At 37.0% G+C, this 22,556-nt stretch overlaps 1 protein-coding gene across 4 annotated transcripts in view; it reads left to right on the top strand.

The window, feature by feature from the left end:
- Window positions 1-22,556, top strand: part of ERP44 (endoplasmic reticulum protein 44) — a 93,173-nt gene that overhangs the window by 29,807 nt on the left and 40,810 nt on the right. For all 4 annotated transcript variants that reach the window (XM_072842108.1, XM_072842110.1, XM_072842109.1 and 1 more), the window contains 3 exons: window positions 5,906-5,978; window positions 8,313-8,352; window positions 12,790-12,905. In XM_072842108.1, the coding sequence (XP_072698209.1) occupies window positions 5,906-5,978; window positions 8,313-8,352; window positions 12,790-12,905 (229 nt within the window). The remainder of the gene's footprint in view (window positions 1-5,905; window positions 5,979-8,312; window positions 8,353-12,789; window positions 12,906-22,556) is intronic.

Below are 22,556 nucleotides of genomic sequence, written 5' to 3'. Positions count from 1 at the left end.
TCTTCACCATTACAAAATTAAAAACAAGTTTTAATAGACTTTATTCCTACTTGATAATGTTACTATCCTCAAATATTTTAAAAACGTTTGTTGGAGGGTGCCAAGTAGCACAGTCCATTAAGTGTCCAACTCTTGATTTTGGCTTGGGTCATTACCTCAGGGTCATGAGCTCGAGCCTTATGTTGTGTTCCACGTTGAATGTGGGGCTTGCTTAAGATTCTCTCTCTCTCCCTCTCCCCACCCCCCTGCTCATTCTCTCTCCCTCATTCTTTTCCTCTGTCTCATTAAAAATAAATAAATAAAATGTTTGTTGGCTCTTCCCATTTCTGAACCTCTTCCCTCCACTTCCCACCTCCAGCACCCTCCCTCTAAATTCTTAGTGTATCAACATCATCTGCTTTTTCATTCACTGAGTATGTATTTGAGTACTTACTGTATACAGATAGGTTATTGTAAAAAAAAAAAAAAAAAAGGTTATTGTAGTAAATGATCTGGGGGATCCAAAATTGAATAAAGTGCAGTTTCTCTTTCAAGATACTCGGTCTCCTGAAGGAGGTAAAATGGCACAGATAATCTGTGTGAATCACAATCTGTCGACACCCTCTAGAAAGTGCTCTGTGGGTTCAGAGGAGAGAGAAATGAATCACTGGGGTCTGGAATCACTAGGAGACCCTTTATAGAAAAGATAGCTTTTGAATTGGGTCTTGAAAGCTAGATAACCTTTCCTGGCTGTTCCAAGCAGTGTGTTCCAAGAGAAAACCGCACCAGCAAAGTCTGGATGCAAGACAGTAAGGAGATGCAGTTTAGGAATTGTATGGACTGTAGACTCAATGCATTCTTGGATTTGTAACTTCAGGATTTGGACTGTTCGTTTGTGAATGACCCTTGAAGGGTTTTGTGAATTACTGATTTTATTCCCTGTGAAGAGCTTGGTGTCTCAGGCAGTGAGTAAGGCTAGTCATTGGTTCAGCAGTATTCACAGCAGAGTCCATCTTTATTCTCTATTCATTCTCATTCCATTTTTCCTTTTACTGTATATTATGTGGGAAAGCATTATAGACTTAACAATAATTTAGGATTTGTGAGGAGCTTGTAATTCCCTTCAGTTGCCAAAGCTCTCCTACAAATGGGATGACCATATAATTTATTGCCTGACCTGTAATAAATAATATTCCATGGCAACAGGCATAAGCTGGGTTTGTCTCAACAAGTTGTTTGGCCAACTAGAATGTATGATTACTCTGTACTTCATGTTAGTTGGAGGAAAGCTTATGGATTGGGGCAGTAGGATGTTATTTAGGAAAGCAAGTCCGTGGATGGTCCTACATGCTAGGTTAAGGATTTAGGCTTTTATACTGTAGACAGAGAAAAACCCTTGGAGCTTTGTTGGTTGGTTGGTTTGGTTTGGTTTTTGTATTCTTTTGGCAGATGATTTGATGTATGCAAAGCAGCATTTGGAAAGATTAGTTTGACCTCTGTGGGCAGGTTAGATTGAAGGGAAATCCTCAATTCAGGGAGTGTCTTACTAGTTCCCATTAAGGGTGTATTTGAATAGTAGCCACTTATGGGTTTAATGTACAAGGAAAATTTGTTAATGTATTTTTATAATTATGAATAGAGAAGCTTTAATAATTCACTTCAAATATGTGTTATTACTGACATTAATTCATACTTCTGAAGGAGATCCTGTTGGATTGGTGTCTTGTTCAGTGAATTTTTCTCGAAAGAGGCACAGTGCTGGGGCTTAGCAGTGAGTGCCAGAGCATTTGGTATATGTTAGCATTATAGCGCATATATATATGTTAATATTGTAACAATTAAAATTTGACCTAACAGAGTGCTTACTCAAAAAAAATCTTTAGAAAATTTATTTCTAAAATATTGTCTTTTATCATGTAACCAATATTTCAACTTGATGTCTGTCTGGAGAGAATGCTAATTTCACAGTAATTCCTATTCCTCTAGTGCATATATCCCCTTTTTCTATCCCCATGCATAAAATAGGTTGGACTTTTGAGAGAGGAAAGTTATTTTCTATGGGGGGAACCAGACAGATCTCCATGAAGAGGACATCAATCTTTGAAGGATTGAGTATGTAGTAGTGGCGAAGAGGACACTGCAGGTAGAGGAAACATTTTATGCAAAGAGAAGGGGTGGGGCACCTGGGTGGCTCAGTGGGTTAAGCCTCTGACTTGTGATTTCTGCTCAGATCATGGTCTTATGGGTCATGAGACTGAGCCCCTCCTGGGGCTCCGTACAGGGCAGGAAGTCTGCTTGAGAGTCTCTTGTTCTCTGCTCCTCCCCCACCTCATGTGCTTATTCTTTCTCTCTTTAAAATGAGTAAATCTTTTATAAAAAAGAGAAAAGGGAAAGCAGAAAAATTGTAGGTGGTGCTTTGGGAAAAGCAACTGGCTTCTGGGTGACTTCAGAAATGCTGTGGAAATAAGAGCTGGCACATGGCATCACCATCCAGTTAGGTGGTCATGGAGGATACAGGGAAGTTTAAGGAGATAAAGTTTTTTAGTGCTCAAAGATAGCTCAATTAAAAAAAACCCTTCTAATGGAAGAAAATATTCTTTACTTGTTGAAGAAGCTCCTATTTAAAGCTAGTCTGTCACTTTATTTTTTTAGTGAATTAGGGTACAGTATTTGCCATTTCACTCATGTGCTTTTTATTTTTTATTTATTTTTTATGTGCATTTTATATAAGATCACATTACTTGACACATCTCAGACTGAAAAATTTTTTTTAAAGATTTATTTATTTATTCATTCAGAGAGGGCGAGAGAGAGGCTGAGACACAGGCAGAGGGAGAAGCAGGCTCATGCAGGAAGCCCGATGTGGGACTCGATCCCAGGTCTCCAGGATCACACCCCGGGCTGCAGGCGGCGCCAAACCGCTGTGCCACTGGGGCTGCCCCTCAGACTGAAATGTTTAATATTTGGTACAAAAAAATGCATGTGGGTATAATTATCTACTGACTTGTAGATGATTAGAGATGCTTTTCAGTTTTCTTGGCAAGAAAAAGAGCTAATGAACTGAAGAGAATGACCAACTTACAAAATACCATAAGTTTACATCTGTATATTTACATATGTTGTCTAAATATTCCATCATTAAAGGCTAAAATTCTCCATGTCTGTTAACATCTTCTATTCAAATGTCTTTGTAGGTTTTTGTTGTTTCTTTTAAATAAAATAAATTTAAAAGTTTACTTTAAGTCTTAATTTAAAAAAATGAATGATTATGCTCCCTCTCTTCCTGGTCTAGAGCTACTTGTCTTTATTTTATCTTTATTTTACTTAAGCACTAAAGCATTTGACACATAAAGATGTTTCCCTGGGAGGATTTTGTTTAGGCTTAGGGCTGACATGAAAAAAAAAAAACAATTTGTCAGACTAGTGGAGCTTGCTAACAATTTAAATAAACAACCTGTCTTTCCCTTTATACTGCATATTAATAAAAATGTTAATGGTAAAACACCTCTTTTACACCCTACAGGGTGGAGAGAAGATTGGGTCAGAGACCATTTTCTTGCTTTGGGCCTCTTCAACACAACTGTTAGCTGAATGCGGCTTGTCAGTTGCGTGCTTATTAGCATGATTTTTTTTTTTTTTAAGATTTTATTTATTTATTCATGAGAGACACACAGAGAGAGAGAGAGAGAGAGAGAGAGAGAGAGAGGCAGAGACACAGGCAGAGGGAGTAGCAGGCTCCATGCAGGGAGCCCAATGCGATCCCGGGCCCCCTGGATCAGGCCCTGGGCTGAAGGTGGCGCTAAACCGCTGAGCCACCCAGGCTGGCCAGCATGATGTCTTTGTACTAACAGGTATTTAATGCAGCCAAATTTGATTGTTGCCTTGCTTTTGTTATCATCTGGCATGTAAATATTTTTGCCATGTAAATATTTCAGAGTCAAAAGCAGTTAAATTTAGAATATACTTCTCTGTAAACATGCTTTGATGGATGATGACTAACTCTTCAAAAGTGGGCTTCCTTAGATTATATAACTGAAGACGGTTATCTGTATTTGACATTTTTCTCCACTCCTTCTCACCACTATTTGGAGAGCTCTTCAAGGTAGAGCATGCCATGCCTTATGCATTTGTGCCCTCAGTATCTAGTAGATGCTCCATAAACGACTGCCAGGTTATTTGATGACTTGACTTGATAATGACCAACTTTGTTGCTTTATGATAATATTTTTATATCACCTTCTTGAATTTTTCAGCACAATTCACTCTGAAATCTTGTATCAGTGTAATTGGCTTTGTTAAAAACAAAACAACAGGGCCCAAATAGTTACTTATTTAAGCCCCATGTTACCAAACTAAGGCTTAATTACAGTTTTGGCTTTCCCAGAAATGGAATTTCAAACCAGTCAACCAGGAAATGCCTGATCTGCTATAGTTCGGTAATAATGCCTCATAGATACCCTGCCATCCCCAAAAGGAAAGTGACTTTGCAGTAATTAACCCACTTTTTTTTTTTTTTTTTTTGTCTAATAAAAACTTCTGTTTTCCTGCTCACTAATGCCTTTATTTTATACAAGTCCTTGGAGCTCCATTTCTCTCTGTTAGATTGGATGCTGCCTGATTCACATTGATTTTTGCTCAGATGAACTCTTAAGATTTTTAATATGCCTCAGTTAATCTTTCAACAGATTGCACAGTTGTCAAGAGCTGGTCATACACTGATGAGGGAAGGATCTGTTGATTGTGATATGGATTAGTGAGGGAATAGGACTAGTGAGAGAAGTCTCATCTTTCCAGTTAATGATTAGGGTGTTAAAAATAATGAGATTAGTTATATATGTCAAATATTCGGATATTTTTAACATCTTAATTTGCTTTTAGCAGGTTATAACTTATTGGTTGCTAGCAGAAATAGTAATCCACCTTTGGGTGCATGATTATGGTAACTTGAAAATAAGACTAGTGCTATTTGGCTTTTCCTAAGAAAATAATAAGTTAATAGAAATATTTCAAATATTTGGGCTTGTTTACTTGCCAGCATCAACATGGCTCTTTATACCATTCAGAAATTGAATTGTTGGTAAAGTAAAAACTTTTTGGGTTTAACTACTAAAGTGTCTGTGAAATGGGTGGGCAAGGAGTAGTCTTCCCTACCTCATCAGGGCCTGACGTTCATTGTCACTCCATTGCCATGGTCCAGTGAATAGATTTCCATAAACACATAGGGTGTTAAAGATGGTGCCTGAAACTACACCAAGGATTACTTTTTGAACTAAGTGAACAGTTGCTAAAGTAGTCTATTTTATTTTGCGGATGGCAAGCTAATATTTTCTTTGATGAAATTTGGGTTCAATATTTTGGAAGTAGAAAATTTGTATTTTAATAGCCTCTTTAATAGTCTCTCACTGAGCACATCGTTATCACCAAAATGTGAGATGAGGCAGGAGAGGCTTTTGGTTCACAACTTGAAAAATCTTTCTTTAATTCTTCTCTTTATTATTTTGTTTTATCTGAGAAACATGGTAGGGATAGAGTCAGCAAACTTAGCTTTGGTTTTGTATTCTTTCCGAATTGATAATAATCCAGTAAATTTTTTCTTGTTGCACTATAAAGTTGTTGAAATATTAATTTAAAAGAATGAATTAATTCTTAATTTCTTAATTGTTTAAAAACAATCGCTTTTGTGTATTTGGAAATATAGGAAGTCTTATTTGATGAGTTTCTAGGCTTCAGAAGTTAGTACTTCTATTTTATTGATCTAGCTAAGGGTAAGAATAATAAGATAATAAAAATTAAAACCAGTTGATGAATGATTTTGTAAATAACAAGTGGAACCAACTTAATTAATAAATTTTCTTTTTATTAGCCTTTCTGTATTACTTGCCTTTTATGGAAACACTTATTAATTTTGCATTTTTAAAATTTCCAGGTAACCTGGGTTTTTACTCCTGTAACAACCGAAATAACAAGTCTTGATACAGAGAATATAGATGACATTTTAAGTAAGTACCTCGATATTTTTAAAGAACACTTTTTTTTTTAAAAGAGCTGGTTTATATACAAAAACAAAGTTAAATCTCAATTACGAGAACAGTTGAGGAGCTGGCATTCTGATTAGCTTCATGGTTTCCTGAATTAACAAAGCACTTTTGGTTTTGATTTTTAGTAAGATTTCTTAAAATGTGTAAGTCTCCTTTCCTGTGTTACAAATAAACTTTTGGTCTTGTTTTATTTCTTTGCCTTGTCTTAAGTACTACTGTTAACAATTCATAAAGTATTTTTGCAAGAGCTTACTTACAGGTCAGCAGGTCCCACTGTGCAATAATAAATGTTCACACAGTGGGAACTGTGTTACTAAATGATCTTAGGACATAGTCTAGAAATCTTTTGTCTTTTTAAACTTTTAATTAATTCACCCCCTCTGATCTCTTTTATTGTCATTGGCTCATTAAGTTAAGTAAATATTTTACTGAATGCTTTGCTGACAGTGCGAATATGGATAAAGCTAACTTGGGAAAAACATTTCTGTTTTTAAAAGTAGTAGAAGGAAGGTGAACACATGGTTGATAGAAAATCTTAATTTAGGAGATTTAAGAAAATGTACAACGCATAAATGATTTCTTGCTGCTGCTTTTTAAAAAGCACTCCATTTCATCCACTGGTTTGAGCGGAACAAAATGAAAAATGTTAAGAGTAAAAGGAGTTATTCATTGAGCATCATATACTGTTTTGTGTTCTTGGAACTGGTTTTAAATGCTAAAAAGTCTGTCCCACATTATGGGATCTCTTTAGAGCAATGGTTCTATATAACCTTTAGCATGCATGAGTCACCTGGAGGACTTATTAATATCTGTACTGCTAAGTCTGGTTCCAAGTTTCTAACAGAAACAGTAGACCCCAGCTGAGAATTTGCATTTCTGTAAATTTCTACCTGCTGCTCCTGCTTCTGGTCCAGAGAGTACAGTTGGTGAACCACTGCTTCAGATTGAAGAAGTAAGTGTATAAAAAGTGCTTCGAGAGTAAAAAAAGAAGAAGGGAACTGAAACTCACAAATCATTCTCCTTTCATTTTTCAAATTCTAGAATATCTCTATGCTTTATTTTTATGAGTACTTGAGTTTATGTATGAAGTTTAGGCAAAAGAAACAAAGGTATCTTTCTCTTGACTTCACATTCTCATATGTAAATGATACTTTATTTTTATAACAAAGAAGAGCTCTTTAATGGATAAGAACCAGAAAATGTGCATGTTATGCAACATTATTAGTTGTAGTTTACTTGTTGCAACTAGGAGAGACATCTGAACTTTAGAAATAGCTTAATTACACAGGTCTTTTTTGTGAAATAGAATGTTCTTGCACAGCCAGTTCTCAGTTACTCATAGGAGATAAAAAAATGGGTTATTAAGGGTTGCCTGGGTTGCTCAGTCATTTTAGCTTCTGAGTCTTGATTTCAACTTGGGATTGTGGGTCCGAGCCCTGCTTTGGGGCCTGCTTAAGATTCTTTCTCTCCTACTCCCTCTGCACCCCCATCCCCACTCATACTCATGCTCTCTCTTAAAAAAAAAAAAAAAAGATAAAATCAAGATCATTTCACTTCACTTTTAATGAAAGTAGGCTATTTAATATTTTTTTAAAATTTTTATTTATTATAGTCACACACACAGAGAGAGAGAGAGAGAGAGAGAGGCAGAGACACAGGCAGAGGGAGAAGCAGGCTCCATGCACCGGGAGCCCGACGTGGGATTCGATCCCGGATCTCCAGGATCGTGCCCTGGGCCAAAGGCAGGCGCCAAACCGCTGCGCCACCCAGGGATCCCCTATTTAATATATTTTTTTAAAAGATTTATTTATTTATTCATTCAGAGAGAGCGAAGAGAGAGGCAGAGACACAGGCAGAGGGAGAAGCAGGCTCATGCAGGAAGCCCGATGTGGGACTCGATCCCGGGTCTCCAGGATCACACCCGAGGCTGCAGGCGGCGCTAAACCGCTGCACCACCGGGGCTGCTCCTATTTAATATTTTTTAATGAGAATAGGCTATTTAATAGTTTACTTTCCTGATCTGGATTTGATTCCCCTTTTGTTTTATATTCATTCAATGAAGGTATAAAAATGGAGGATATAGAGAAAAGGATCAGGGATTCACACAAATTATATTACCTGTCCATGACTCTGTATATGGGTTTCTGAATGAGAGGTAACTTAATTGTTATTGTGTGTTTTTAGTGGACCTTTACATAAATGGGAAAAAGACCATGATGAAAACCATATCTTTGATTATGCCAGTTATGTGGACACAATTAACTTAGATTGTTTGGTTTTGTTTTTCAATTTCAGATAATGCTGATGTTGCTTTAGTAAATTTTTATGCTGACTGGTAAGTAAGAGTCTTATTTTTGTTTTTGTTTCTTGGGGTAGGGAGAATGAAGTTGCATCATTTAGTTTTTTTCTTTTATCTTGCTATGTGTGAATTTTTCTTTGCTAGAAAGGGGGAAGGGGAAAGCCTTTTTTTCTTATGTGAGACAATATTTCATATACAAAATTAAGGTTCAGTCACAAAGGGAGCAGCTTAATTTCATGATTATTTGTGTTTTAAGAGAAAAATGTATCTGATTCTACTATTCCACATCTTAAAAGCAGTTACAAAAACTCAAATCTAAGCCTCCCACCCCCTGCCCCGCCCCACAGGAGTATATATTGCAGTTCTGTATTTTTCCTGACTGAGGAAGTAGGGCAGTGTTTGGAGGTGAGGATGTGGGTGTGGCAAGTTTAGAAGGAAAAATAATATTGATACTTTTTAAACATATATCATCTATTACTTCTAGGAAGCCTTTACTCCTTCCCCTGTCTGAATCAGATTCTTGTCTTTTGTGTCATATAGTACCGGATACCACTTTCTTATTCTTACTACATTATTTTATCTTTTATACTTGTGCAGACCAACATTGAGAGCAGATAAAATGTCTTACTGAACATTCCTGGCATCTAAAACCACTGCGTAACATGTAGTAGATGTTAAAGAATGTGACATGGTGATAGGTAGAAGGGAACTTGAGCTGGAGAGAAGTTTTGAAACTCTCACATAATCCTTATTCCCTGATAATCTGTATCTTATTTGACCCTTTGAGGCTTATTGCCTGGTAGACCCTTTGAGGTTTATTGCCTGGTAGTTGTTACCTCCTTAGTTTAGGCCACAGTCCAATTTACCTAGATTCCTGTGACAGTCTCCTAATTAATTTTCTGTGCCTCATGTCTTATGTGTCTCATTCTGTTCTCTTTAAAGTAAGCCAGAGTGGTCTACCTAAAGTGCATACTGAATAGGGTTATATCTCCTCTTAAAACCCTTAAATGGTGTTCCATTAACTTTAGGTCTGAAGTCCCTTACCTTGGTCTAGAAAGCCCCTAGTGACTTCAGACCTAAAGTTACCATACCTCTACATCCGTATGTCTTGCCTCTCTCCACTCCCACATTATGTTCCAGTTGTACTGAAAGTCTTTCGGTTTCTGCGATATTCTCTACTCTTTCATCACTGGGCCTTTAGTCATGATACTTTCTCTGCTTGATTGGGTCACTCTTCTCTCACCCATTTATTTATATAGTTAAGTCTTAAACATCTTTCAAGTCTTAGATTAGATGCTGTTTTCTCTAAGTCACCCTCCTACATCAATATTCTCACCCTATTCCAACTCTTTTTTCTATCTTCCCATGACACTACTCACTTAGCACATCATAACACTTGTATGCTGTAGTTTTGTTGTTACCTACTACAGCCTTAGCTTTATGAAAAGTTACCATATCTATCTTTTTTCAGCATTAATCTCCAGGTATTCTGCATAGTACTTGGCAGATAAGTACATATTAGATATATACTGAATGAATGATGTATAGTATAGATATTTAAGTAATATCAGTAAAATGTTGAAGATACACAGAGAAAATGCCATTTCTAAAATGTATAACCAAGGTAGCATTTTCCAAGGTACATTGGGATTGTCCACATGTAACAGTAGCCACAAAATTGGGTTTAAGATATCTAGTCCAATCCACTTTAAAAATAAAACTGAGACCCAGAGGAGTAAAGTGGCTTCCCAAGGTTACCTGACAGAGTTGTGGCAGAGTTAAAACTAGAACGCAATTCTCTTGATTGAGGGAATTTTGTGTGTTGTAAGAAAGAGAAATAGAATGTGCCACTGACCTTGTCACAAAAGCTAAATTGGATATGTGGACTAATTGTAGTTATTTGGGAAAACATTATCCAAAGAACACCTTGAGTTGTTCGTGAATTAGTACTCTTTTATTCAACTGAAAAAAATCTTAGGTAATTGACCATAAGACATAGGTTTATACTTGTGGCCGCAAAGGCTAGATTCTGAGTTGTGTCTGGAAGTTATGAATGTGGCACAGCTTAAGGGAAAATTCTCTAATAGAGCTGCCTAAAAATACTAATATGGCTTGGAGAGTGATGAACCATAGTAGGTACTTAATAATGCTTTTATGTACCAGGCTCTTTATGTACATTGTTTTTAATGCTCAGAACTACCCTGCAGGTAGGTATTATAATTTCCATTTTAGGTTGAGGAAATTGAGGCTCAGAAAGGTCATACGGCTAGTAAGTGGTGGAACTGGGATTTAAGCTCAGGTATGTCTAACTCCAAAGCTTATTTTTTTCCACCCTACTAGGTCATACTAGTAAGTACACTAGTAAATACTCCCAGTTGTCCCTGCAAAGACTGTTACCCATTTGGTTGATTTGTGAAGGGTAGATTCAAGCACTAGATTGGAGATTGGATTCAGATGATCCTTCCTTTTAATTTATTGCTTTTGTTATCTTACTTTTATAAATATAACTTTCATATGTGTGGATACATGTGTATGAAAGTATGATAATATTGTGGTTGAGCTTTTATTTCATATTTCCCATTCACCTTCTGGTATTAAAATAGATCCTGTTTTAAACATGAACCTGTACTTAAATGCTTACTGGGCAGCAAACTGGACAATCCAGAAAGAAGGTGCCTCTTATGTAATGTCTTTACCTTGCCCTTAAGCCCAGAGCCTGTCCACTAATTCTTTACTAGGCCATATCCTAATTCTTCAAGAAACCATTCCTCGGTTCCTATCCTTTGCCTCCCCTGGCCTCCAGCACCCTATTTTCAGCAAACTTTAAAAACCTACAGACTTGGGGTGCCTGGGCGACTCAGTTGGTTAAGTTGTCTGACTCTTGGTTTCGGCTCAGGTCATGATCTCTGGGTCATGAGGTTGAGCCCCATGTCAGGCTCTGCACTGGGCATGGAACCTGCTTACCTGCTTAGGATTGTCTCTCTCCCTTTCTCTCTCTCTCTCTCTCAAAAAAAAAAGGAAAAAAAGAAACTAAAACCTTGTGGACCTAGCCTTTCCTGTTTCTCCATTCTATCAGTTTAATCATTTAACAGACATATATTGAAATGCTTATTAGAATACATAGTCAAATAAGACACGGTCCCTGATGTCCACAGACCCCACCCACCTATCCCAGATGGGAGAGATTTAAGAATGATAAAAGAGGAATGAGCCACTTGAGAGCAAGAGATTGAAGATACAGATTGTGTCTCCTTGATATGTTCTAGGACATCTCCTTAGGAAGTCAGGTGAGTGGGCTAGAGGAAGTTACCTACAAAAAAAGAAATAGGGAGGAAGCATAGAGTTTATAACCTTTCATAGGCTTTATCAGACTTTTGTTGCATTATAGTTAATATGTATGACCTAATCACCTGCGGATAAAAGAGTTCACAGGCTTCATTGAAGTAAATTTCTTGGTGGAAAAGGCCTCTGGAAGCAGTAGGAGCAATTATAGTTTTGTTTTGTTTGTTAGCAAATACTCAGTACCTTTTTCATATAAGAATGACTATTCTAACCCAGCTGGCTGTGTGCTGATTCTGATTCTTCTTCTCTTTCTTATCAGGTCCCTTTAATGACCTACAGCATAGTTCTGAGGTAGTTGGCCTGCTTAAGAGACAATCAGAATTAAAAAAAAAAAAAAATTAGAAGTATCAAGTTTCAAAAAACAAAAACAAAAACAAAAACAAAACAAAAAAAAAAGTATCAAGTTTCTAGAATACCGTAGGGCTTGTGCTCCTTTGTAAAAGTATAAACAAACAATCAGAAACGACAAAGGAAATGTGAATAGGAAGTCTTGTTTAGGAATTTAATGTTTTTGCTCCTGAACTTAATATATTTAATACATTTATAGATATGAAAGCCTATTTTAACCAGGGGTAAATTTTGACAGGGCACATTATATTATATACTATATATTCTTGTCATGCAACTTACTTAGTATGCTAACTTGCTGTGAGATTTGGCTGACCTAGTCAAGTGAATCAGACTAGTATTTGCAATAAATTTACCATCTTAAAGATTCTGTATAGTAGTCTAAAAATATGTTCATTATTTAGAGAAAGCTAATTTCTTTTATAAATGCCCAAGTCTTAGGAGTTGCAAGTCCAGGTGGATCCATCGTAGAGGGCTTATTTCAGACTTGTTTCTTGGTCTCTGTGAGAGATCCTTAGCTGTGTGCTTTATAATATTGGCCATTTTCTTAAGGTACAAAAAACCAAAATCTTTTACTTGTACAGTCTTTGAATTGGAGTAGTCTTTGAATTCAAAACTGTCTTCATCTTCAATGAATGACATCCAGTGCCATGACTACATCAACTATGCAATTGTCTCAGAAGCTCTTTATTGTACATATACAACATATCAATCGATGATAACTGAAATAAGATTTTATTGCTTCCGCTTCTCAGTTTAATTGGTATCCTTCTTTGTGTATAGGTGTCGTTTCAGCCAAATGTTGCATCCAATTTTTGAGGAAGCTTCAAATGTCATTAAGGAAGAATATCCAAATGAAAATCAAGTAGTGTTTGCCAGAGTTGATTGTGATCAGCACTGTAAGTACCTCACTAAGAAATCTGGAAGGAATTGTCCCATCCCACCTCTCCTCTGTGCACTCGTGCGCACACGGACACACACACACTCTCCTCTCTTTTTTCTTTTTTAATGCTAAAAAAAATTCCTGCTTTAGATGGAAGGTTCTAGTGACTTTTGGTTAAATGTTAATCTTTATGTACTTATAATACTTTTGCCTGCATTTTGCCTGCAAAGTAATTAATTTTTTAAATTAAAGTATAGTAGAATAAGCATACAGGTAGTAAATCATAACTATCAATGTTTTCTGCCAAAGCGAATACCAAAATCAAGACAAAATTGAAATAAAGTTTTAGGGAAAAATAGATCTGTTTTAGAGTCCTACAGAAATACCATTTGTAGTCATTGGAGATAAAACTATGTCAAATTTTTGTGTTTCTGTTCTTTAAAAATTCCACTAAAATTGGCATAGACTGTCCTTGAGGTATAGTTATCTGTAGTTGTGGATTACAGTTATTGAGATACTTAGGTTAGACTCACTTATCGTCTGGCCTCCTGGATTTTACTTGTCCCAGTGGAGGGTGGTTTTCTGTATACATGACAGATCTTGCTAATACATGACAGATTGGGCTGGTGAGCCTACAGTGGTGTTTCCTCTCTAGTGCGTCCATCACGCGTGAACTTTCCTCGCTCAGGGTATCCGACTCGCTGTGTTTTGGAGTTCCAGTTCATTGTGTGTTAGTGGTTTCACCCGTTACAGTGTCCGTTCTTCAAAGGCAGGAACTTTTTTCTTTTCATCTTTTTAATACTCCCTTTTAGTGGAGACCAAACTACTTATTAATCTTTGAGTCTCATGCATCTGACAGTTTCTGGGAGACAGAGACTGCTCATTAAAAACTTCCTGCATTGAGTGATTGGCGAGTTGGCCTGAATACAGCCCAGCTTTCTGCAAATCGCCTACCCTTTGCTCTTAGCCTGATAATTAGAATTAGTACATATGTGTACACTAGCTTTTTGTTTTAATGAGAAGAAATGGAAATGGAAATAAAGTGACTTAACCAGTGTCAGACAGCTTAATATCTAGTCAAATCAGAGTTAGAATCCAGATCTCCTGACTAGATATTAGCTTCATTTCTGTTTAGGTTAAGAAACATTTTTGGGGAGTTATTGGTACAGAAATGGCTAACAGCAAAACATTTCAGTATTCTACAAACCATAGCCCTCATTTCTGCGAGATTCATAACTAGATAGGATGAAGGGAGCAGTAAAAGGTTGTCAGTACAGGCATGGACTGCATTTTCACACTGCGCTCTGAATCTTTCCTCCCACTTTTTACTGACAGACATGGTGTTTTGTTGTAGGCTCTCATTTCAAATCTTTCAATTTTTTTGTGTATTTAATTAGATGTTACAGTACAGATAGTAGTCCCTAACTTTCACTGAATTTGGACTTTAAAATATGAAATTGTGCTCTCAAACTTACAGTCATTGGGAAGAGAAAGTAACTTGTTGAACCATAAATATCATTTATTCTGAATTTTAAACAGATTAACTTACTTTTTAGATAGATCTAACATTACTACTGTTAATCAGGCTCTCTTTTTATAGGAGTAAATAGCCATAGTTCACATGCTTTTTGATCACCAGAGAGATCTACAAAATTAATTTTTTACTAATGAAAGTTATACATGAGACACTGTATATTCTAAGTATTTTATCCCTTCTGTGTAATTCTTCACTTTTTAAAAGTGCCATTATGAAATCCTTATTAATGATTTATTCACATTTTCCACTCTCTGTAGAGATTGTAAGAGTACCCCCTGGGTCACTCCTTATGTGCCATTTGAAATGTAGAGGTTTTAAACTGAAAGGACCTTATTAATAATCCTGTGGTCTGGGGAGAAATGTGTTAGGCATGTTGTTCTTTGGTAGGATTTGTTTCTTTTTAAAAGAAGATTTATTGAGATATGATTAGCATAAACTGCACAAGTTTAAATTATAAAATTTAATGTTTGACACATGTCTGCACCTGTGAAGCCATCGCCACAATCAAGATACCAGCATATAGGTCATTCCCCAAATTGTTCTTGTTCCCTTTTGTGGTCCCTTTCTCTCCCCTTTGGTCCCAGGGGACCAAGGAACTGCTTTTTGTTAACTAGAGATTAGTTTGCATTTTCTAGGATTTTATATAAGTGGGATCCTCTGTTGTGTTAGTGTGTGTATATATATGTGTATACATACATATATACACATATATGTGTGCGTGTGTGTGTGTGTGGTGGTTTTTTTTTTTACTCAGCCTGGTTATTTTGAGATGTTGCACATATCATTCATTTTTATTACTGAGTAGCATTCCATTCTATGGCTCTGCACCACATTTAGTTTATACCCTTATTTTTTTTTTTATTTATTTTTTTTAGTTTATACCCTTATTGACAGACGGTCGGGTTGTTTGCCGTTTGGGGCTATTACAAATAAAACTGCTATAAAACATTTAGGTACATTGTACATATATTTTCATATTTTCTGGACAAATATTTAGCTGTGAAATACCTGAGTCATAAGTTAGTGTATATTCAACTTTTCAATACATTGCCAAACTGCTTTCCAAAGTATTTGTACTCTTTTATAGTTCTACTAGCAGTATAGACACATTCCAGTTGTTCTATATTGTTGTTCCATATTCTTACCAACACTTGGTGTGGTCAGTCTAATTAATTTAACATGTCTGTTAAATTATAATTTCTTACTGGGTTTTGAGAGCCCTTTACAAATTATGAATATAAGTTCTTTTTCAAATGTATAATTTGCAAATATTTTCCCTCATTCTACTCTTGTAAGAATGCCTTTTTCTTTAATTGTAGTAAAATCCACAGAACATAAATTTTGGCATCTTTACCATTTTTAATTTTACAGTTTTGTGGCTTTAAGTATATTCACATTGCTGTACAACCAGTCTCCAGAACTTGAGCTTATAAAATTGAAACACTACACTTACTAAACAACTCCCCATGTCCCCCTCTCTCCAGTCTCTAGAAACTACCATTTTACTGTTTATTTCTATGAATTTGACTACTCTAGATACCTCACATAAGTGGAATCGAACAATATTTGTTATCTGGCTTATTTTGTTTAGTGTAATGTTAATGTTCTCAAGGTTCATTCATGTTGCAGCATGTGTGAGAATTTCCTTCCATTTTAAGGCTGAGTAATATTCCATTGTGTGTGTATACCACATTTTGTATATCCATTCATCTGTTGATGGACACTTGGGTTATTTCCACCTCTTGGCTATTTTGAATAATGGTATGAAATACCTCTTCAAGGCTTTGCTTTAGTTCTTTTGGGTATATACTCAGAAGTAGAATAGGTTAAAAAAAAGGAAGTAGAATTGCTGAATCACATGGTAACTAAATTTAAAATTTTTCGAGGAACCATCATACTATTTTCCACAGTAGCTGTCCCAATGTTGCATTCCCACCAGCAGTGGACAAGGATTCCAGTTTTCTCTGTGTCCTTGCCAACACTTGTTATTTCCTGTTTTTGTGATCATAGCTGTCCTAAAGGGAGTAAAATGCTTCTTCATCCTGGTTTTGATTTGCATTTCCCTGAGTAATAACGTTGAGCCTCTTTTCCTGTGCCTTTTGTTGGTGTTCAATTTACTAACATACAGAATAACCCCCAGTGCCCGTCACCCATTCACTCCCACCCCCCGCCCTCCTCCCCTTCTACCACCCCTAGTTCGTTTCCCAGAGTTAGCAGTCTATTTCCCAGAGTTAGCAGTCTTTCCTGTGCCTTTTGGCTTTTTGCGTATCTTTAGAGAAATAGTCTGAGGCCTTTGCCCTGTTTTTAATCAGGTGATTTTTTTTGTTGTTGTTAAGTCATAGGAGTTCTCTTTGTATTCTGGATATTAACCCTTTATCAGATATATAATATGCAGTTTTCTCCCATTCTGTAGGTTGCCTTTCACTTTGTTGATTATATCCTCTGCACAGAAATTTTAAATTTTGATGTCCAGTTTATCTGTTTTTACATTTGTTGCCTCTGCTTTTGGGGTCATAGTCAAGAAATCATTGCAGATCCAATGTTCTGGAACTCTTCTACATTTTCTTCTTAGAGCTTACAATGTAGGTTTTATGTTTACTTCTTTATCATTTTGAGTTAATTTTTGTATAGAGTGCAAGGTCAGGATCCAATTTCATTCTTTTGCATGTGCATATACAGTTTTCCTAGCACCGTCTTAGATGGGGACATCCAGTTTTCCAGGATTGGTGTTGATGACACCTTCCTTTCCCCATTAAGTGATCTTGGTACTATTTGTCAAAAAACATTTAACCACATGTTTGAGGCTTTGTTTCTGGGCTCTCTGCTCTATTCCATTGGTCTATGTATATTTCTTTATGCCAGGACCACACGTTTTTGATGACTGTACTTTTTTTTTTAATGATGGTACCTTTATAATAAGTTCTTTTTTTTTTTTTTTAATTTTATTTATTTATTCATGAGAGACACACACACACAGAGAAAGAGACACAGGCAGAGGGAGAAGCAGGCTCCATTCAGGGTACCCGCTGTAGGACTTGATCCCCAGTCCCCATGATCACTCCCCGGGCTGCTGGTGGCGCTAAACCGCTGCGCCACCAGGGCTGCCCCAATAAGTTCTAATATGAGGAAATGTGAGACCTCCAATTCTGTTTGAGAGTGTCCTTTGAAGGCCTTATATTCTGAATTTGACGAAGTCCAATTTACTTATTTTAAAAATGGATTATGCTTTTGATGCTGTATCTAAGAAATCTTTGCCTCAGGATCACAAAGATTTTCTGGTATGTTTGCTTTCATAAATTTCATAGTATAAAGTTTTACATTTGGCTCTGTGACCCATTTAGAGTTAATTTTTACATGTGGTGCACAATGTAGGAGTTGGTGTTCATTTTTTTTTTGCATATAATTATCAAGCTGTTCTGATATTATTTGTTGAAAGGACTATCCTTTCTTCATTGACTTTGCATCTTTTTCAAAATCAACTGAACATACAGGTATGGATCTATTTCTCATTTGTCTATTCTGTAGTGTCGATGTATTTGTCTATGACTTCTTTGTTTTTGTTAACCCCAGTACCACACTTTCTAGATTCCTGTAGCTTTATAATAAGCCTTAAAGTCAGTAGTATAAAAATCTTCCTACTTTGATCTTTTTTTCAGAGTGGTTTTGCTATTTTAGTCGCTTTGGATTTCTGTATGACTTTTAGAATCAGCTTGTTGATTTCTAACCAAAATGAGGGGGGAAAGTTGCAAAGTATTATCTTTGCGTACAGAGTTCCCTTTTAGACCTTACTCAGTTTACCCTAATGTTGACACATTTCCATGATACATTTGTTACAGCTAAGAAACTAACACTGGTGTATATTATTCTTAGCTGAACTGTAGACTTTAAACTAAAGACTTTATTCAGATTTTATCAGTGATTCTACCCACATCCTTTTTCTGTTCCAAGATCCAGGATAGTTCATTTAGACATCAAGTCTTGACAGTTGATAGTTTTGAGGAGTAATGGTCAAGTATTTTGTAAAATATCCTCATTTTGGGTTTGTCTGTCTTGTTTTGTTTTGTATTTTTGTCTCACATCTTCGTGAAATCTATCCCTAAGTATTTATTATTTTTTGGTGCTGTTATAAGTGGCATTGAGTTTTACATTTTAATTCCTAATTGTAAGAAATACAACTGTTTTTTGTATATTGATCTTGTGTCTTGGCACCTAATTCAAATAGGTTTTATATAAATACAATAGGATTTTCCATGTAGATGATTATGTTGTATGCAAATAAAAACAGTTTTACTTTTTGTGGTCTGTATATCCTTACAGTATTCTTTTTGGCAAGTGGACCTACTGGTTGCTTTAGGATTAATTTCTCTGAGATAGAGGACCTATATAAAGCTTTCTAGCAAAGGCAGAAGATGACTTTGGGCTGAAGATAATCATCCTGCCCACATATGTATATTACCTTCTGGCACTGTGGCAGCCTACTCTGTCCTACCGTCTGATATTTTAATCTGTCTGTCTTGCTTCTGATATCCATCACCCAGACTTTCTATCCAAAGTAAGAGTGTTATCTCTTGGAAAAGTTCCTGTAAAAAGTTTCTCGTCATATTGCCAGGAAAAAAACTATGTATATAGTGTTCACTTGGATTTAGGCATGCTCTTACACGCATTATTTTAGTTATCTTCACCACAGCCCCTTGAGTCAGTGTTACTTTTCATCCAACAAAAAGTTTTATATACAGTGTACCCTTTGTCATGTGGTATGCATAGTTTCTAGATATATAGCAATGAACCAGGTAGACTCAGAAAGACAAGAGCAGTAAATACACAATTGCTCGTTGTGATAACTGCCGAAGAGAGGTGTTGATGCTGGGATAATCAGGTCTGAGTTTGTCTGGGGGATAGAGAAGTCCCTTGTGAGACAATGCTACAAGGCCTGAAGGAAGAGTAGGACTTTTAAGGGAAATAGGGGAAAAAGAGTATTTCAGACAGAAGGAGGAGCAGATGTGAAGTTTCTGAGATGGGAAGAACCCAAGACTTTGAGAGTGTGGGAGTATGTGATCATTTTACAGATGAAGATACTCAAAGACCTAGAGGGGCTGAGTAATTTACTAGGATTTTGGAGTAAGTTCAAGGAGCTTGACTAGAGCCCAGGAGTGTACAGCTTGTCCCAGGTAACTCTAGTATTTTGAAGGTCAAAATGAAGTAACTTAATTTGGATTTCTCATAGAAACTGGGAATTCCCCCATTTCTATATAAAAATGACTAAAAATGTCTGTTGCAAATTATATCATAATCTGTTTAAATGATTTTTTTTAAAGATTTTTATTTATTTATTCATGAGAGACACAGAGAGAGAGGCAGAGACATAGACATAGAGGGAGAGGCAGGCTCTTCGCAGGGAGCCCTATGCAGGACTCGATCCTCAGACCCTGGGATCATGACCTGAGCCAAAGGCACATGCTCAACTGCTGAGCCACCCAAGCATCCTTGTTTAAATGATTTCTAATGGGTCAGTGTATAAACAAAAATGAAACTATATGTATGCAGTATTACTATTGCTATACCGTGTGGCCCAGACTCCACTAAGTCAGAATTCTCTGTTCTAATACTAGAAGCCCACTGCTTACCAAAGTTATATACAGTTGGACAAGTTACTTAAGAAAATCACTGAATTTGAGTCAGCGCCTGTCATAAACAGTGTGTGTGTGTGTGTGTGTGTGTGCGCGCGCGCGTGCATGTGTATCTAGAAAGAAATCTGGTAATCAGATGTGATAAGGTGTTAAATCTAGGTGAGGGTGTACAGGTGTTCATCATATTACTTTTTCATATTTTATGTAAGTTGGGAATTTTTCAAAATACAAAGTTGGTATAAAAGGTCTCTGAGCCTGGGGCTCCTAGGTGGCTCAGTCCATTAAGCATCTGCCTTTGGCTCAGGTCATGATCCCACAGTCATGGAATCTCTGATACAGCCCCTCATCGGGCTCCCTGCTCAAAGGGGAGTCTGCTTCTTCCTCTCCCTCTGCCCTTCCGCCTGCTCGTGCTTGTGCTCTCTCTCAAGTAAATAAAACCTTAAAAAAAAAAAGTCTCTGGGATCCCTGGGTGGCGCAGCGGTTTGGCGCCTGCCTTTGGCCCAGGGCGTGATCCTGGAGACCTGGGATCGAATCCCACATCAGGCTCCCGGTGCATGGAGCCTGCTTCTCCTGCCTCTCTCTCTCTCTCTCTCTATCATAAATAAAAAAAAAAAAAAAAAAAAAAAAGTCTCTGAGCCTGTACTTTGTCTTTGGTTAAGAGCAAGAAGGAGTGCTCTTCTTGTTGCTTGAGAGAAACTGTTTGTGGAAGAAGCTCGAAATTTGCACAGATGTGCGTGATATTATTAATTGTAATTTCTTTTTATTTTTACTGTGATAAATGACCTTCAGCAGAGTCATTGAATTTAAAAAGAATTTTCTTGAATAGACTTAATGGCATTTTGAATACTACTTAGAGCCGTTTGATGCCTTCTGGAAACTGACCCAGTTCTCTTGGTGGCTGTCGGGAATTTTTCAGTGCAAACCTCCTGTGAGCAGGTCTGGCTCTTGAGGCCATTTTATTGTTCTTGAAACTGTCTTCTTTCATGAGTTGCTATCTCCTGGGCATAAGCATGTCTGCCTTATTTCCAGGTGTCATGGAAGGTAGATACGCCTTTGTGAATAGCCTCCCATTACCAGGTGGCATTTATGCCCATAATAGAAAGATGGGTTAATATTAAGAAATAGAATGAACCCTCATCAGTAGGTAAAATAAAGAAAACCAGCTTATCTTATCAATACATGCTGTGAAAGACTTGACAAAACCCAACATGGGTTTTTGGAAGAAATTAATGTGGCAAAATGTATGAATCAACCTTGGTTTGCTTGAATTTTTTAGAACTTTAATGACTATTTTATTGTTTCATAGTACGTTGCAAGCTCAAATTGAGGTATGACCTATATCTGAATTTAGTTGTGAAATCTGTCTTAGCCATAAATTTTGTATATTGTCTTGCATTTGGGAATTTCTGCCAATGCTGTGTTAGTTTTTTTTTTTCTTTACCAGCCCTGTTTAAGAATTAAGGATGAGGGTGTCTGACTGGATCAGTTGCTTAATGGCCTGACTCTTGATTTCGGCTCAGGTCATGACCTCAGGGTCATAGGATTGTGCCCCATGTCGGGCTCTGCGCTGGGCAAGGAGTTTGCTCAAGATTCTCCCTCTCCCCCTCCCCCTGCTCAAACTCTCCCTCTCAAAAAAAAAAAAAAAAATTAATCTTAAAAAAAAAAAGAGAAAGAATTAAGGATGCGATGAGACCATAAGGTCAAAACACAAACAACATAATTATATAACAATATTAACATGTAATGACTCTACTTTTCATAAATCATTCCAAGTGAGTATTTTCAAAGTAGTCCCTTAGGGAGGAAATATGTGTACTCATTCCTTAGAATGTGTTGGGAATACTTTGAGAGTTGTCCTCTATGCCACTTTGCTAGTTGGTGGGGAGAGCCTGGTCTCTGTGCACAGCTGCAGACCACCCTTGGCCAGTTTGCTGCCTGCATTTCCTTCTCTCTCCCTCCTCCACCTGTCAGCATGCCATGGATTGCTTTGTGTCCCACCTTGACCTCACTTCTTTGTATGCCTTTCCTAGGACTTACTTTGACAAACGTTCAGCTAGATAGGCCAATAATAGAAAGAAGGTAAAGGAAGATATAACAGGCATTTCACCCAATTGGCCCTTTTGCATCTGAGTATGAACTAGATGCAGCAGCTTTGGTCTCCTCTCCCTGTCCCCTGACCTCTCTCCCCACCAAAGCGGTGGGTGGAGGGGGTGGTATAGAAAGAGAATTTTGAACTCAGACTGACACTAGAGTGTCATCAGGAAGCTTAGGGTTTTAAGCTTAACTATATATTTTGAAACCCCAATGTAACGCTTGTTAAAATTTAGTTCACTTTCTGAGCCCCTGAATTCTCTATTGCATTTAATATAGGGAACAAAGTGGGAGGAGGAGAGTAGGAGGAAGAGAAAAAGGGAAAGTAAGTCAGGATGATTACAGAGAAATAAGAGCCAGAAAGTTGTGGAACCACCTGTCCCCCACCTGCTGGGCAGAACAGGTATCCTCA

The sequence above is a fragment of the Canis lupus genome, chromosome 10, assembly GCF_048164855.1.
Source record: "Canis lupus baileyi chromosome 10, mCanLup2.hap1, whole genome shotgun sequence".
NCBI classification, from domain to species: domain Eukaryota; kingdom Metazoa; phylum Chordata; class Mammalia; order Carnivora; family Canidae; genus Canis; species Canis lupus.
The sequence above is the reverse complement of the archived record's forward strand: the minus strand, read 5'-3'. Positions and strand labels throughout refer to the sequence as shown.